Genomic DNA, 15,418 nt, shown 5'->3' with positions numbered 1-15,418 from the left:
TCCACCAATCCATCCCTCAAGGCTGTTATCATCCCCTAACATTGAGTGGGGACCTTCAATCCCCAAACCCTCACAGCCCACCACTCCACTGGAGGCTGCTCAGTTCAAAACATTCAACTTTATGTTGCGATTCTCTCATGTCCATTAAGATGTGAGTATGGACCACATCGAGTTGGGAGGCCAGTTTCTGAGCTGTACATTCGACAGAATACAATGTAAACGGGATCAGGATCAGAATCAGAATCTCTCCACTTGGAAACACCCTTGAGTTGAGGGCTCGTTCTCCTTGAAACAATTAAAAACTGAACATGGAGTTGAAAAGTTGATCATGCAATATGTTTCTAACAGCAATTTAAACATGGAGGCCTGAGGCCTACGACATGGCTGACACACTCGGCACATTTACCGTTTTGGTTTTAAACTGGGCTTCCTGAGACCTAAGGTCACAGAGATCACAGCAGATTCAGAAAGGATCCACAAAGTACATCAGTTGCCTGCACTAGATGACCCAAAAGCACTTCATTTCTGTCACTGTCAATCAATAGGCAAATGTTGAATGTCAACAAAATCTAGCCATTTTTCAATGGACTCCCAACACTGTCATTCAGAAGGTAGGAAGACAAATCCCTCAGAGTAACAAACTAACAAAGTTCTGCAAATCTGTTTTCAGCATATCTTAATACACAAGCTCAAATACAATAGTGAAATTTCAGAGTATGTTTTAATCTCATTTTCAGGTAGATATACTCAGAGAATTTGCACTTGTGTAAGAGGTCAATCACTAATTTCATCATCGACCAGTTGTCAATTCTAATTGGCTTCTGGATCCAATTCCCATTCTGCGCTGAATGGACATGGCAGCTGATCGATTGATTCACAAGAGTGATTGGCCATCACTGATGATGTCATTTCCTGCTTAATAAAATGAGATCTGCTCCTGGAATATAAATAAAAGTCCAAAGGCTGTGGTCATTTAGGTAGAGTTGGTGGTAATTTTAAGTTTGTAGTTGGTCTGTGACTTGTCTTGGGTCAGCAGGTAGTGCAATATTTGTCACAAAATGGCTTCCCAGGTGTGTCAAAACTATCACCAGGATTGTGAAGCTGCTGTCAACAAGCAGATTAACCTGGAGCTCACTGCCTCCTATCTCTATCAGTCTTTGGTGAGTGTTGTCTCTATTTATAATTGCTTCTATTATGTGAAGTAAAGATTTCTGTACTTCAAATTAACTTGATGCTCCTCTAGATTGACTTTTGTAGCTCTTACCTGTTTCACACTTCAAGACAAATGTGGTGTTACAGCAACAATGGAGTATGATACTGATGTGCAATAATGTATGCAAGGTGAAGTGTTCTTGGTTAGTGTACAATTCCCTGATATGGCTGTCATAGGCAGTGACTGTCACTTCCCTAGGGTTGTCAAAACAGGATATTTTACAGGAATAGCTTAAACCATTTGGGTCAACCATATAGAGGTATGCATTGACCAGCTGCCTTTCTCCTGCTTTAATGTATTCTGGTATGTTTGGTTTATTTTCTGATAATGCTAAATAAGCATCATACTAGATTTGATACTGTAAAAGGGAGTTATGGCAGTGTTTATCAATGATACTTGGCTTCTCTGAGCAGAGGTATTTAATGTCAGGCTGTGACTGGCCTCTGCTTAAGTAGGCTCCAGTTGAGGCCTATTTTAGCTTTCTGTATTATCCACTTGTGTGGGTGGTCTGGTAGCCACTTGTCCATCCCTTCACCAGGAGGAAGAGTCAATTTGCTGCAGTATTGGTGTACCCATAAGGTGGCTGGAGTAGTCTGAAATTTGACACTGACTGAAGAAATGGAAACCATCAAATCAGGATGGTATGAGAATTAAAATGGCCCACTCTTTTCCAGTAATGATTTGTCCATGCCCTTCTGAAGTGTTAGAATGTCCTAATTTGGAAGGTGTTTAGTGAGTGCTGCAGGATACCTGGTAGATAATGGACACTGAAGGGAGATGGAGAATGGAGTGGGCTGTTTTATCCTGGATGGTGTCTCTCTCTTGAATGTTGCAGGTACACTAATCCAGACATGTGGTGAATATTCATCACACTCTGGGCTCTGTGTTTTAAAGGTTCTCTCTCATGAGATGAGAACCAAGTCCCTTGAGCTCTGATGGAGATGGAACAGCTTTCATTGGTGAACCAGTTAGCTTTTAATAAGGATGGATCACTCACTTCCACTCTGACATGAGTTGTGCCCCTTTGTAATCCTTCCCCAACTGTTGGGGCCCTGTCTGGATCTGTCCAAACCACTAAGGTTGCCCAGACCCTAACCTTTCCTCATTAGAAAGGCAGTTGTATAGTGTATAATCCAGGGGTGATGCAGCTGGTCAAACCATTCTGCTTTATAAAAACAACTATCTACATTCTCTGGTAGAAGCACCAACAAAAAGAAACAGGAATTTAAGACAATCCAACTACTTGGAACCCAATGGACTCAATTGCAACATAACAAAGGAGCTGTTCCCATACCCACAACAGCCCAAAAACGCCCCCTTTAGCAAATGGTAAATACAAACTCTGCTTCTTGCTGGCAGGAGTTTTCAGAGCATTCATGTAAGAAACATCTGTTGAAGCATGGAACCTAGTTTCAGAGTAACAGCGTCTCTGCTACGAGCAGTTTCTGCCTGTTAAACCAAGATTGGAGAATAACTGGCCACTCCCCTGTCATTGTTTGAAGAAGCTATTGTCAGACATGACAGCACCTCTGCCTTTATGACCCATCTTGAAGGGGACACAAACCAAGGACAAAACAAGCTGCTTAAAGGAGTAGCATTAACATAACATTCACTTGTGAGCATGATGGTTCAATGTATGAGTCAAATGTGGGTGTAAATCTAATGGCTTAAACTGCTCAAGTCAAACCAAGCATAGTGCCTTGCAGTTTACCTGCAGATGGTGTCACTAGCTTGATGTAATGGTTAAGCAGCATCCAAGGAACAGGAGAATCGACGTCTCGGACATAAGCCCTCCTTCAGGTAGGGCTATAGAAGGGCTTATGCCTGAAACGTCGCTTCTCCTGTTCCCTGGATGCTGCCTGACCTGCTGTGCTTTTTCAGCAACACATTTTCAGCTCTGATCTCCACTGTCTGCAGATCCTCACTTTGTCCTGATGTAATGCTTAATCTGAGTCGCATGAGGTTTTCCCTGTATTGGACTTTTCCTTGATCAAGTTACACTTTTCTAATCACTCAGTTGCTTGCTTACAATTCAAAGGCTCCTCCCACAGGCTTTCCTCAGCAAACCCCAGGTCCCCTTTCTCTCATTCCATTCCACTCATTCCCTTCCATACTCTGATATGAACACATTCTACTGATCAAACGTATGGTACAGACAATCCCAATGATCTACAAGTTACACAAAACTCTCTCCTGACTAAACTAATGCCAGCAGTATCCATCATCCAACTTTTTATTTTAGCCCCAAAGAAGAATGTAGTGCCTTGCAGCAGCCTCATGGTTACTTTCTCATTGAATGGCAGGACTGGCTTGAGGGGCTGAATGGCCTACAGTCCCTGTGTTCTGATATCAGTTTTGTATCTCCATGTCCTGGTGACTGGGTATTACCCTCTGGTTAATGGTGACTGGAGTAGACAGCACTTAGTACTCCAGTGGCTTTCCTTGTCACCCAACTGAACCCTCACCTTGTTAAAGGTTACGATTTCAGTCGGTTCCATGCAGAATATTTGAAATCTACCATCCTAGACCTGGTCTGCACAGAAACAGACCCTCGAAGCCACTCTTCCATGCCGGCCAGATATCCCACATTAATCTCGTCCCATTTGGCACATCACTCTAAATACCTCCTTCCTTTATTGAAGAGTTTCAGTCCATGTCTAATATCTAACAATTCTAATGGTGTTAATGAGCAGAAACATGAATTTAGTGTTTCTCTCCTCTGATGCTGTACCAGACCTGCTGAGCAACTCTCCAGCTGTTTATTCCAAATGAAAACATGGATGTTGCATGTCCTCAGGAGGAAGCTGGGGTTAAGAGCTGCTGGCTCACTGGACAACCATGATATATTAAAATCACTTGAGAATGCAGAGGATTAATAACTGCTTGAATAGTCAGTCTGATTGAGGGATAAATTTAGTCTCTACTTCTGACAACTAGAATTGGGGCCAGTGATGTGTTAATGGGATGGAAATGGTTCTCTTTCAGATGTCTTACTTTGACCGGGATGATGTTGCCCTGCACCATTTCTCCCAGTTCTTCAAAGCTCAGTCCCAGGAGAAGCAGGAACATGCAGAGAAGCTGCTGAAATTCCAGAATCAGCGTGGAGGCAGAGTCCTCCTCCAGGATGTGAAGGTGGGAATGTTGGGGAGGGGAATGGCTGCTGTCCTGATGTGGCTTCAATCCATCAGTAACAGGGTTTGCTCATCCTGAAGGGGAAGTGAAGAACTGTTGCTTGTCTTTCCCATATGATCTCTTCCACCTCGCACTCACTGCATAGAAACAGGCCCTTTGGTCTACCATACCATATGGTATCCATATCTATGCTGACCAAACTACACTAATCCCACCTGCACTTAGTCCTTTGCCCACTATACCCTGGCATTTGAAGTATTTGTCCAGATGTTGCTGCAATGTCACTGGACTAGCTGCCTCCCCCACACTCAGGTGCTGCATTCCATATTTATCAAGTTTCCTGAGATCCCACTAAAACCCTTCCTCCTCAAATCATCCTCTGGACTTGAGGAAGGTTTAGCACTACACTGTCTCAGTGCCAGTGACCCAGGTCCAATTCCAGCCTCTGGGAACTGCTCAGTTTGCACATGGCACAAAGATGTGCTGGTCAGTTTGGTCATGAGGTTGCCCAGTTTCCAGGGATACACAGGTTACATTTTTCACTAAACAAGATTACAGGAATGGCTTGGGGCAGTGTCAACCCTCTGGAGGGTTGATGTGGACAAATGGGCTAAATGACCTGCTTCATCCCACTGTCAGCATTCTTAACTGTCCTTTGTTTCCATGTTTCAGAAGCCAGAGAGGGATGAGTGGGGTAACGGTCTGCAGGCAATGCAGGTTGCCCTGGATCTGGAGAAGAATGTGAACCAGAGTTTGCTGGATCTACACCAACTCGCCACTGCCCAGACTGACCCTCATGTAAGCTTCACCACCTCATTCTCATCACTGCCTGACCCTCAGGGCAACACCTCACTGGTTGGTCTTTGTGGGTTTGAAATTCAATAATGTAACATTTGGGGAGATGTGATTTGGTGATGCCAGTGTCAAACTGGGGTGTATAAAGTGAAAACTAACACCAGGTTATAGTCCAATGGGCATATTCAAAGCTCGAGCTTCCAAACTAATACTCTTTGACCACCTGAAGAAGCAGCACTCTGAAAGCCAGTGCTTCTGAATAAACCTGTTGGACAAAACCTGGTGTTGTGATTTTTAACTTTGTCCAGATGTAACATTGTAACCACCAGTGTGCATCTGGAATGATCAATATTACAACCCTTCAGCAATAAGGTCAAGGAGGAACTTGGATTGTAATCTGGTGGGAGCGCTGAAGTGACATTGGCCACTGAATCCTCATTCGGGACTGTTGCAGTGTAATGGACACCATTCACCACAATACAACTCCGCTCCACTTAAATAGCAACATGTGCCAGCTGAGAGGCTAATATATTCACCAGTCCAAACTCTATAGTTTGCTGGATTTTTCAGGGTTGTCTAGAGCTAGTACTGCCCAGTCTGTTTTGCAGTGGGAATTCTCCAAACTGTCTTGGATTGTGCTAATGTAATGAGTTGTAATATTCCTGTGTTCCAGCTGTGACTTCCTGGAGACTCACTATTTGGATGAGGAGGTTGAGATCATCAAGCGACTTGGGGACTACATCACCAACCTGGAGCGTCTGGGAGCTCCTGAGAATGGGCTGGGAGAGTACCTGTTTGACAGGCTCTCACTGGAGGACAGCAGTTAGTGGGGCATGGGGTACTGTCTGCTTTTATCTGAATGCATTACTGACTTCACTTGGACAATCTGGCTTTCTTCCCCCATACCACCTGAATGGAAATGAATAAAATGTTCAATTGACCTTGCTTTTTGTCCATCATTTGCACCACTGATCCTTCTCTCATTTGTTTCCTATCTGTTGGGGGGGCTTGATGTCAGTAATCATCCTGCAATTTGGCTCAAATCACTAGACTAAAACATGGGGTTGTTGTAACTAAAATTCAAGCTATCATGCCCCACATGAGGTTGGGTGTTACACATTCTGGAGTATAAAACATTTTTAATGATTCTTTTGTCCAAGAACTATCCTTTATTTTGGACTAATGCCTACAGTATTAGGCAAACAGAGGGCAGGGAAGTTTCCATACCTTGTCAAAAGATCAGCTCCAAACATCCATTTCCCTAGACACCCTAAATCTTTGATTCCAAGTTCATTTCCAGATTTGCCAATCAAGTGTTCATCTCCACATCAATTCCTTCCTTCACTTTAGAAGGACTCCACAATTTGGAATCAAATTCTGCATGATTTGGATGACCAGATCTGTTCATCTTTGTTATAGGCTTTGGGTGTGGTCCATGAGGTTCTGGTTTCTACCCAGATGGTGGAACTAGCTAATGATATGGTCTCAGTTTGACTGGTTATAGCTCCCTATGGAACTCTAACAGGACCAGGATATTCTAAATGCTACTGTTTTCTTTTACCTGAGCCCAGCCTTAGGAGCCCATTGGGGTTCCGACCAGCACAGGGGCCTGTGATCTTCACCCCTTGCCTTGTTACAGCCCTTAGCAGTGGGGTACACAGAGTGGCTCATTTCTCTGTAGTCTGAATCAAACATGCAGCACCTGCTGAGCACCTTGATGAAATACCCCTTCGAGCACAACTAGGAGTCCATCCACAGCAGGGGGAGTTCTTCCCAGCCGTAGCAATGTTCTCCCACTGTCTCTCCCTCACTTTCATATACCTCCCTATCTGTAGACTCACTCCTAACACTGCTCCAGCACTTTCAATAAACCTCAAGCCTGCCCACCCAGAGCTGGGATAATTCACTGCAGACACACATTCCTGGGCGTCAGCTCAAGAAATTCTCCTGAGCTGCATTGAACTAATACACATGCTCTCATCATCTACAGCTGAAATGAGCAGGATGACTGTGATCTGGGAATAACACAGCAATGCCTGAGGTGAGATGCTTCCATCTGATTTACTCTTGCTACTAAAGTCAGCAGTTTGCAGTCCAAGCTGATCCTAGCTTCCTCCCAGCTTCCCATGTGCTGAAGGATTCTCCTGATGCAGTTTGATTTGACCCAGTAATGTTGCAGGAGCAGTGATTTCTCTCCAAGTTGGGGAGTGCTGTCATTCTGAAAGAAAACCTGGAGATGCTGACTCTCCTGTACAGCTGCTCCTTCATCTTTGGGGTTTCAGGGATCGTGGGTTAGGGAGGGGGCTCTCCTGGTGACTGTTTGAGTGAATTTTGTAGTGAGCATACACTGCAACCTTCAGGGAGGGTTTAGGTCCTTAACATATTTATTCCCCAACGTAAAACCTTTTATTGTAAACAATCAAGTCAGGCCGACATACTCGTTACAGTGCAGGCTGAGGCCATTCAGCCCATTGAGACTGCACCAATTATCTGAACAGCATCCTGTTCAGACCCACCCAATCCTCTTAACCCTGCATTTCCCATGGCCGATTCTGCACATCTTTCGACTGTGGGAGGAAACTGGAGCACTCCTAGGAAACCCACACAGGCACAAGGAGAGCATGCACAACTATATATATATATACACACACACACACACTCACCCAAGGCTGGAATCAAACTGAGGTCCCTGGTGCTGCGACGCAGAAGTGCTAACCACTGAGCCACCACACCATCCTAAAGAAACATGCTGTTGCACACCAGTAGAGTCATAGAGTCATATATCACAGAAGCAGACCCTTTGGCCCAACCTGTCCATGCCAACCAGATTTCCAAAACTGTACCAGTTGCCCTTGCCTGTATTTGGCCCATGTCCCTCTAAAACCTTCCCATTCATGTATCCATCCAAATGTCTTTTAAATGTTATAATTGTACCCGCCTCCACCACTTCCTCTGGTAGCTTGTTCCATGTCCACAGCACCCTCTCTCTGAAAAGGTTGCCCCTCACGTCCCTATTTTAATCTTTCCCCTCTCACCTTTAGCCTATGCCCCTCTAGTATTGCACTCCCACACCCCATCACAGGGTGGTTTTTATTGGTAAATCTTCAGTGTGCCAATCAGAAGGCTGCGTTTCGTGCCCAGCCACAGTTACCCTTCAGGAGGTGGTGATGAGCTGGTTATTACAGCCCACGTGGTGTGGGAGAGACCAGAATGCTGCTGCTGCTGGTGCTGCTGAGGGGGGGCTTCCGGGACTTGGATTCAGAAACAGTGATATTGTTCCAACTCAGGATGGCGAGAGATTTCCCTGGAGCTTCATCAGTGTTGTTGGGACTTATTTAGCCAGAAAATTGGAAAATATTCCACAACTTTTACTTGTAGATGGTGGACAGTGTTTGGAAAGTCAGGAATTGAGAAATTCACAACAGAATTCCCAGCCTCTGACCTGCTCTCATCGCCATGAATATTTATCAGGGTTGACCTCGGACCATGGTTCCATGTATAATACTCAAACTTGTAACTCAATCTGACAAGTAATGGCTAGACTGTAACCTGGTATTTGAATCAGACACTGGGTCAAAGTAACTTGCTTCCACCAATCTATCCGTCAAGGCTGTGATCATACCCTAACATTGAGTGGGGACCTTCAATCCCCAAACTCTCACAGCCCATCACTCCACTGGAGGCTGCTCAGTTCAACACAATCAACTTTAGGTTGAGACACCCTCATGTCCATATAGCTGTGGGTATGGACCATGTTGAGCTCGGAGGCCAGTTTCTGAGCTGCACATTTTACAGAATGCAATGTAAACAGAACCAGAATCATGGAGACAGAAAAGTTGATCATGCAGTATGTTTCTAACAGCAATTTAGGAATGGAAGCCTGAGGCCTACTACATGGCTGACGCACTCAGCGCATTTACCGTTTTGGTTTGTAAACTGGGTTTCCTGAGACCTAAAGTCAAAAAGATCACAGCAGATTCAGAAAGGATCCACAAAGTACATCAGTTGCCTGCACTAGATGACCCAAAAGCACTTCATTTCTGTCACTGTCAATCAATAGGCAAATGTTGAATGTCAACAAAATCTAGCCATTTTTCAATGGACTCCCAACACTGTCATTCAGAAGGTAGGAAGACAAATCCCTCAGAGTAACAAATTAACAAAGTTCTGCAAATCTGTTTTCAGCATGTCTTAATACACAAGCTCAGGAACAATAATGAAGTTTTAGAGTATGTTTTAATCTCATTTTCAGGTAGAAATATTTACAGAATTTGCAATTGTGTAAGAGGTCAAAGGTCAATCACCAATTTCATCATCCACCAGTTGTCAATTCTAATTGGCTTCTGGATCCAATTCCCATTCTGCGCTGAATGGACATGGCAGCTGATCGATTGATTAACAAGAGTGATTGGCCATCACTGATGATGTCATTTCCTGCTTTATAAAATGAGGTCTGCTCCTGGAGTATAAATAAAAGTCCAAAGGCTGTGGTGATTTAGGTAGAGTTGGTGGTAATTCTAAGTTTGTGGTTGGACTGTGACTTAGTTTGGGTCGGCAAGTAGTGCAATATTTGTCACAAAATGGCTTCCCAGATTTGTCAAAACTATCACCAGGATTGCGAAGCTGCTGTCAACAAGCAGATTAACCTGGAGCTCACTGCCTCCTATCTCTATCAGTCTTTGGTGAGTGTTGTATCTATTTATAATTGCTTCTATTACGTGAAGTAAACTCTTTATTTCTAATTAACTTGATGCTCTTATAGACTGGCTCTTGTTGCTCTTGCCTATTTCCCAATTCAAGATAAATGTGGTGCTACAGCAACAATGGGGTATGATACTTATGTGCAATAATGTATGTTCCTGTTTATGTTCAGTGATGTTTCTGGGGTGCAGTGTCCTTGGTTAATATACTAATCCCTGATATGGCTGTCACAGGCAGCAACTGTCACTTTCCTATGGTTGTCAAAACAGGATATTTTACAGGACTAGCTTAACCATTTTGTGGGTGGCATGATGGCACAGTGGTTAGCACTGCTTCCTCATGGTACCAGAGACCTGGGTTCAATTCCCACCTCTGACAATTGTCTCTGTGGAGTTTGCATGTTCTCCCCACTTCTGTGTGGATTTCCTCTGGGTGCTCTGGATTCTCCCACAGTCCAAAGACCTGCAGGTTAGGTGAATTGGCTGTGCTAAATTAATCCTCTTAGGTGAAGAGGTAAAATGGGTCTGGGTGGGTTGTTCTTCAGAGGGTCAGTGTGGACTTGGGCTGAAGGGCCTGTTTCCACACTAAGTAAACTAATTTAGGTCCACCATATGGAGGTATCCATTGACTAGTTGCTGTTTTGCTACTTGAATGCATTCTGGTATGCTTGCATTTTCTGCTAATACCAAAAAAGCATTTTACTAGTTTTGAAACTGTGAAAGGGAGTTATGGCAGTGTTTATCAATGATACTTGGCTTATCTGAGCAGAGGTAGTTAATGTCAGCCTGTGACTGGCCTCTGCTTAAGTAGGCTCCCGTTGAGGCCTATTTAGCTTTCCGTATTATCCACTTGTGTGGGTGGTCAGGTAGCCACTGGTTGTCCATCCTCCAGGTGAAGGGAAGAGTTGACCTGAAGTGTTGGTGTACCCATAAGGTGGCTGGTGTAGTCTGAAACTTGACCCAATGATTGAAGAAATGGAGACCATCAAATCAGGATGGTATGAGAATTAAAATGGCCCACTTTTTTCCAGTAATGATTTGCCCATGCCCTTCTGATGTGTTAGAATGTCTATTGGGAAGGTGTTTAGTGAGTGCTGCAGGGTACCTGGTAGATCATGGACATTGAAGGGAGGTGGAGAATGCAGTACTAATGGAGTGGGCTGTTTTATCCTGGATGGTGTCTGCTTGAATATTGTAGGTACACACATACAAACATGTGGTGAATATTCATCACACTCTGGGCTCTGTGTTTTAAAGGTTCTCTCATGAGATGAGGATGAAATCCCTAGAGCTCTGTTTGATGGAGGTGGGAACAGCTTTCATTGGTGAACCAGTTAGGTTTTTAATAAGGATGGATCACTCACTTTCACTCTGACCTGAGTTGTGTCCCTTCATAATCCAGACTGGGACCCAACAGTTGGGAAAGGATCTGTCAAAACCACTAAGGTTGCCCAGACCCTAACCTTGCCTCATTAGAAAGGCAGTTGTATTGTGTATAATCCAGGGGTGATGCAGCTGGTCAAACCATTCTGCTTTATAAAAACAACTATCTACCTTCTCTGGTAGAAGCACCAACAAAAGGAAATGGGAATTTAAGACAATCCAACTACTTGGAACCCAATGGACTCAATTGCAACATAATAAAGGAGCTGTTCCCATCCCCACAACAGCCCAAAAACACCCCCTTTAGTAAATGGTAAATACAAACTCTGCTTCTGGCTGGCAGGAGAGTTTTCAGAGCATTCATGTAAGAAACATCTGTTGAAGCATGGAACCTAGTTTCAGAGTAACAGCTTCTCTGCTACTAGCAGTTTTTGCCTGTTAAAACAAACCAAGATTGGAGAATAACTGGCCACTCCCCTGTCATTGTTTGAAGAAGCTATTGCCAGACATGGCAGCACCTCTGCCTTTATGACCCATCTTGAGGGGGACACAAACCAAAGATGAAACATCCTGCTTAAGGAGTAGCATTAACATAACATTCACTTGTGAGCATGATGGTTCAATGTATGAGTCAAATATGGGTGTAAATCTAATGGCTTAAACTGCTCAAGTCAAACCAAGCATAGTGCTTTTCAGTTTATCTGGGGATGGTGTCACCAGCTTGGTGTAATGGTTAATCTGAGTCGCAAGAGGTTTTCCCTGTATTGGACTTTTCCCTGATCAAGTTACACTTTCTAATCACTCAGTTGCTTGCTTACAATTCAAAGGCTCCTTGCACAGGCTTTCCTCAGCAAACCCCAGGTCCCCTTTCTCTCATTCCATTCCACTCATTCCCTTCCATACTCTGATTATGAACACATCTGTACCATAGATTGGAGCAGTACAAACAATCCCAATGATCTACAAGTTGCACAAAACGCTCTTGCGCTCTCTCTCTCTCTCCCCTGACTAAATTAGTGCCAGCAGTGTCCAACATCCACTTTTCTAGTTTAGCCCCAAAGGAACAATGCAGTTCCTTGCAGCAGCCTCATGGTTACTTTCTCATTGAATGGCAGGGCTGGCTTGAGGGGCTGAATGGCCTACAGTCCATGTTCTGATATGTTTTGTATCTACTTTTTTCATTCAGAAAAATGTCCTGGTGACTGGGTATTACCCTCTGGTTAATAGTGACTGGAGTAGACAGCACTTAGTACTCCAGTGGCTTTCCTTGTCACCCAACTGAACCCTCCCCTTGTTAAAGGTTATAACTTCAGTTGGTTCCATGCAGAATATTTGAAATCTACCATCTTAGACTGTGTCTGCACAGCAACAGACCCTCTAAGCCACTCTTCCATGCCAGCCAGATATCCTGCATTAATCCAGTCCCATTTGGCACATATCACTCTAAATAGCTCCCATTCATATACCCATCCAGGTGCCTTTGAAATGTGGTAATTGTACCAGCCTCCACTATTCCTTTGGCAGCTCATTCCATACACCACCTTTTCAAAGTAGCTGCTGCTTGGGTCCATTGATGTCCATCCCTCATGGTAACCCTGTGTTGTCTAGCTTTGGACCCCCACCCCACCACAAATACATCCTGCACTCCAGTTTCCTTTTATTGAAGAGCTTCAGTCCATGTCTAATATCTTCCAATTCTAATGGTGTTAATGAGGAGAAACACAAATTTAGTGTTTCTCTCCTCTGATGCTGTACCAGACCTGCTGAGCAACTCACCAGCTGTTTAATCCAAATTAAAACATGGATGTTGCGTGTCCTCAGGAGGAAGCTGGGGTTAACAGCTGCTGGCTCACTGGACAACACTGGTATATTAAAATCATTTGAGAATGCAGAGGATTAATAACTGCTTGAATAGGCAGGCAGTCTGAGGGCTAAATTAGTCTCTGCTTCTCCCAACTAGAATTGGGGCCAGTGATGTGCTAATGGGATGTAAATGGTTCTCTTTCAGATGTCGTACTTTGACCGGGATGATGTTGCCCTGCACCATTTCTCCCAGTTCTTCAAAGCTCAGTCCCAGGAGAAGCAGGAACATGCAGAGAAGCTGCTGAAATTCCAGAATCAACGTGGAGGCAGAGTCCTCCTCCAGGATGTGAAGGTGGGAATGTTGGGGAGGGGAATGGCTGCTCTCCTGATGTGGCTTCAATCCATCAGTAACAGGGTTTGCTCATCCTGAAGGGGGAAGTGAAGAGTTGCTTGCCTTCCCATCTGATCTCTTCCATCTCCAAGTCACTGCATAGAAATGGCCCTTTCAGCTACCATATCTAGCTGACCAAACTACACTAATCCCACCTACCTGCACTTAGTCCTTCACCCACTATACCCTGGCATTTGAAGTATTTGTCCAGATGTTACTGCAATGTCACTGGACTAGCTGCCTCCCCCACACTCCTCAGGTGGTGCATTCCATATTTATCAAGTTTCCTGAGATCCCACTAAACCCCTTCCTCCTCAAATCATCTTCTGGACTTGAGGATGGTACTGGCACTGCAGTATCTCAGTGCCAGGGACCCAGGTCGAATTCCAGCCTCTGGGAACTGATCAAAGATGTGCCAGTCAGTTTGATCATGCTAAGTATCCCAGTTTCCAGGGATACACAGGCTACATTTTTCCCTAAACAGGATTACAGGGTTGGGTGTGTCAGTGTGGGACCCACTGGAGGGTTGATGTGGACATATGACTGACTTCACCTCACTCGGGATTCTGATCCTTAACTGTCCTTTGTTTCCATGTTTCAGAAGCCAGAGAGGGATGAGTGGGGTAACGGTCTGCAGGCAATGGAGGTTGCCCTGGATCTGGAGAAGAATGTGAACCAGAGTTTGCTGGATCTACACCAACTTGCCACTGCCCAGACTGACCCTCATGTAAGCTTCACCTCCTCAGTCTCATCACTGCCTGACCCTCAGGGCAACACCTCACTGGTTGGTCTTTGTGGGTTTGAAATTCAATAATAAACACGTGCAAAGATGTGATTTGGTGATGCCAGTGTCAAACTGGGGTGTACAACGTTCAAACTAACACCAGGTTATAGTCCAACAGGCTTATTCCGAAATTCCTGCTTCCAAAATAATATTCTTTGACCACCTGAAGAAGCAGCACTCTGAAAGCCAGTGCTTCTGAATGAACCTGATGTGACCTTTTTTAATTTGTCCAGATATAACATTGTAACCACCAGTGTGGATCTGGAATGATCAATATTACAACTCCTCAGCAAGGAGGAAATTGGATTATAATCTGGTGGGAGTGCTGAAGTGACATTGGCCACTGAATCCTCACTCAGGACCGTTGCAGTGGAATGATCACCATTCACCACAATACAACTTGGCTCCACTTAAATGGCAAGATGTGCCAGCTGACTGGCTAATATATCTGCCAGTACAAAATCTCTAGTTTGGATTTTGGAGTTGTCTAGAGCTATTACTGCCCAGTATGTTTTGCAGCAGGATTCTAAATTGTCTTGGATTGTGCTAATGTAATGAGTTGTAATATTCCTGTGTTCCAGCTGTGTGACTTCCTGGAGACTCACTATTTGGATGAGGAGGTTGAGATCATCAAGCGACTTGGGGACTACATCACCAACCTGAAGCGTCTGGGAGCTCCTGAGAATGGGCTGGGAGAGTACCTGTTTGACAGGCTCTCGCTGGAGGACAGCAGTTAGTGGGGCCTGGGGTACTGTCTGCTCTTGTGTGAATGCATTACTGACTTCACTTGGACAATCTGGCTCCTCCCTAGGGAGAAGGAATATGTTGGCAAGAATGTAATAGCTGAATGACCTGAATGGAAATGAATAAAATGTTCTATTGATCTTGCTTTTTGTCCATCATTTGGACCACTGACCCTTCTCTCAAATTTGTTTGCATCTTTGGGGGGCTTGATGTCAGTAATCATCCTGCAATTTGGCTCCATCACTGGACCAAATGTCTCCTCTTCACTCTTACACCTCAGCCAACACTCCACACCCCACTGGACAGGAATAACTAGATGGAGTTTTTGTAACTAAAATTCAAGCTATCGTGCCCCACATGAGGTTGGGTATTTTACACTCTGGAGTATAAAACCTTTTTTAATGATTCTTTTGTCCAACAATTATACTTTTATTGCCTAAAACTGTAGGCATTAGTTCAAACAGTGGGCAGGG

At 44.4% G+C, this 15,418-nt stretch overlaps 1 protein-coding gene across 1 annotated transcript; it reads left to right on the top strand.

Annotated features, from left to right (window-relative positions):
- Positions 1-1,058: 1,058 nt before the first annotated feature.
- Positions 1,059-14,938, top strand: LOC122545089 (ferritin, middle subunit-like). The gene is made up of 6 exons (XM_087978036.1): positions 1,059-1,160; positions 4,199-4,345; positions 5,018-5,143; positions 13,232-13,378; positions 14,019-14,144; positions 14,783-14,938. Exons 1-6 carry the CDS (start codon positions 1,059-1,061, stop codon positions 14,936-14,938), a joined length of 804 nt encoding a protein of 267 aa, XP_087834162.1.
- The last annotated feature ends 480 nt before the right edge of the window (positions 14,939-15,418 follow it).

This window comes from Chiloscyllium plagiosum, unplaced genomic scaffold (assembly GCF_037043375.1).
Source record: "Chiloscyllium plagiosum isolate Xiang-an unplaced genomic scaffold, Cpla_swu_hap1 HiC_scaffold_33, whole genome shotgun sequence".
In the NCBI taxonomy this organism is placed as follows: Eukaryota; Metazoa; Chordata; class Chondrichthyes; order Orectolobiformes; family Hemiscylliidae; genus Chiloscyllium; species Chiloscyllium plagiosum.
This window is presented reverse-complemented; position numbering and strand designations above follow the sequence as displayed.

Excerpts from the sequence above, each read along its gene's own strand:
- LOC122545089 (XM_087978036.1), top strand. The coding sequence starts at position 1,059 with ATGGCTTCCCAGGTGTGTCAAAACTATCACCAGGATTGTGAAGCTGCT. Across the intron at positions 1,161-4,198 it reads CCTATCTCTATCAGTCTTTG|ATGTCTTACTTTGACCGGGA; the intron begins GTGAGTGTTGTC and ends GTTCTCTTTCAG. Across the intron at positions 14,145-14,782 it reads CTGCCCAGACTGACCCTCAT|CTGTGTGACTTCCTGGAGAC; the intron begins GTAAGCTTCACC and ends CCTGTGTTCCAG.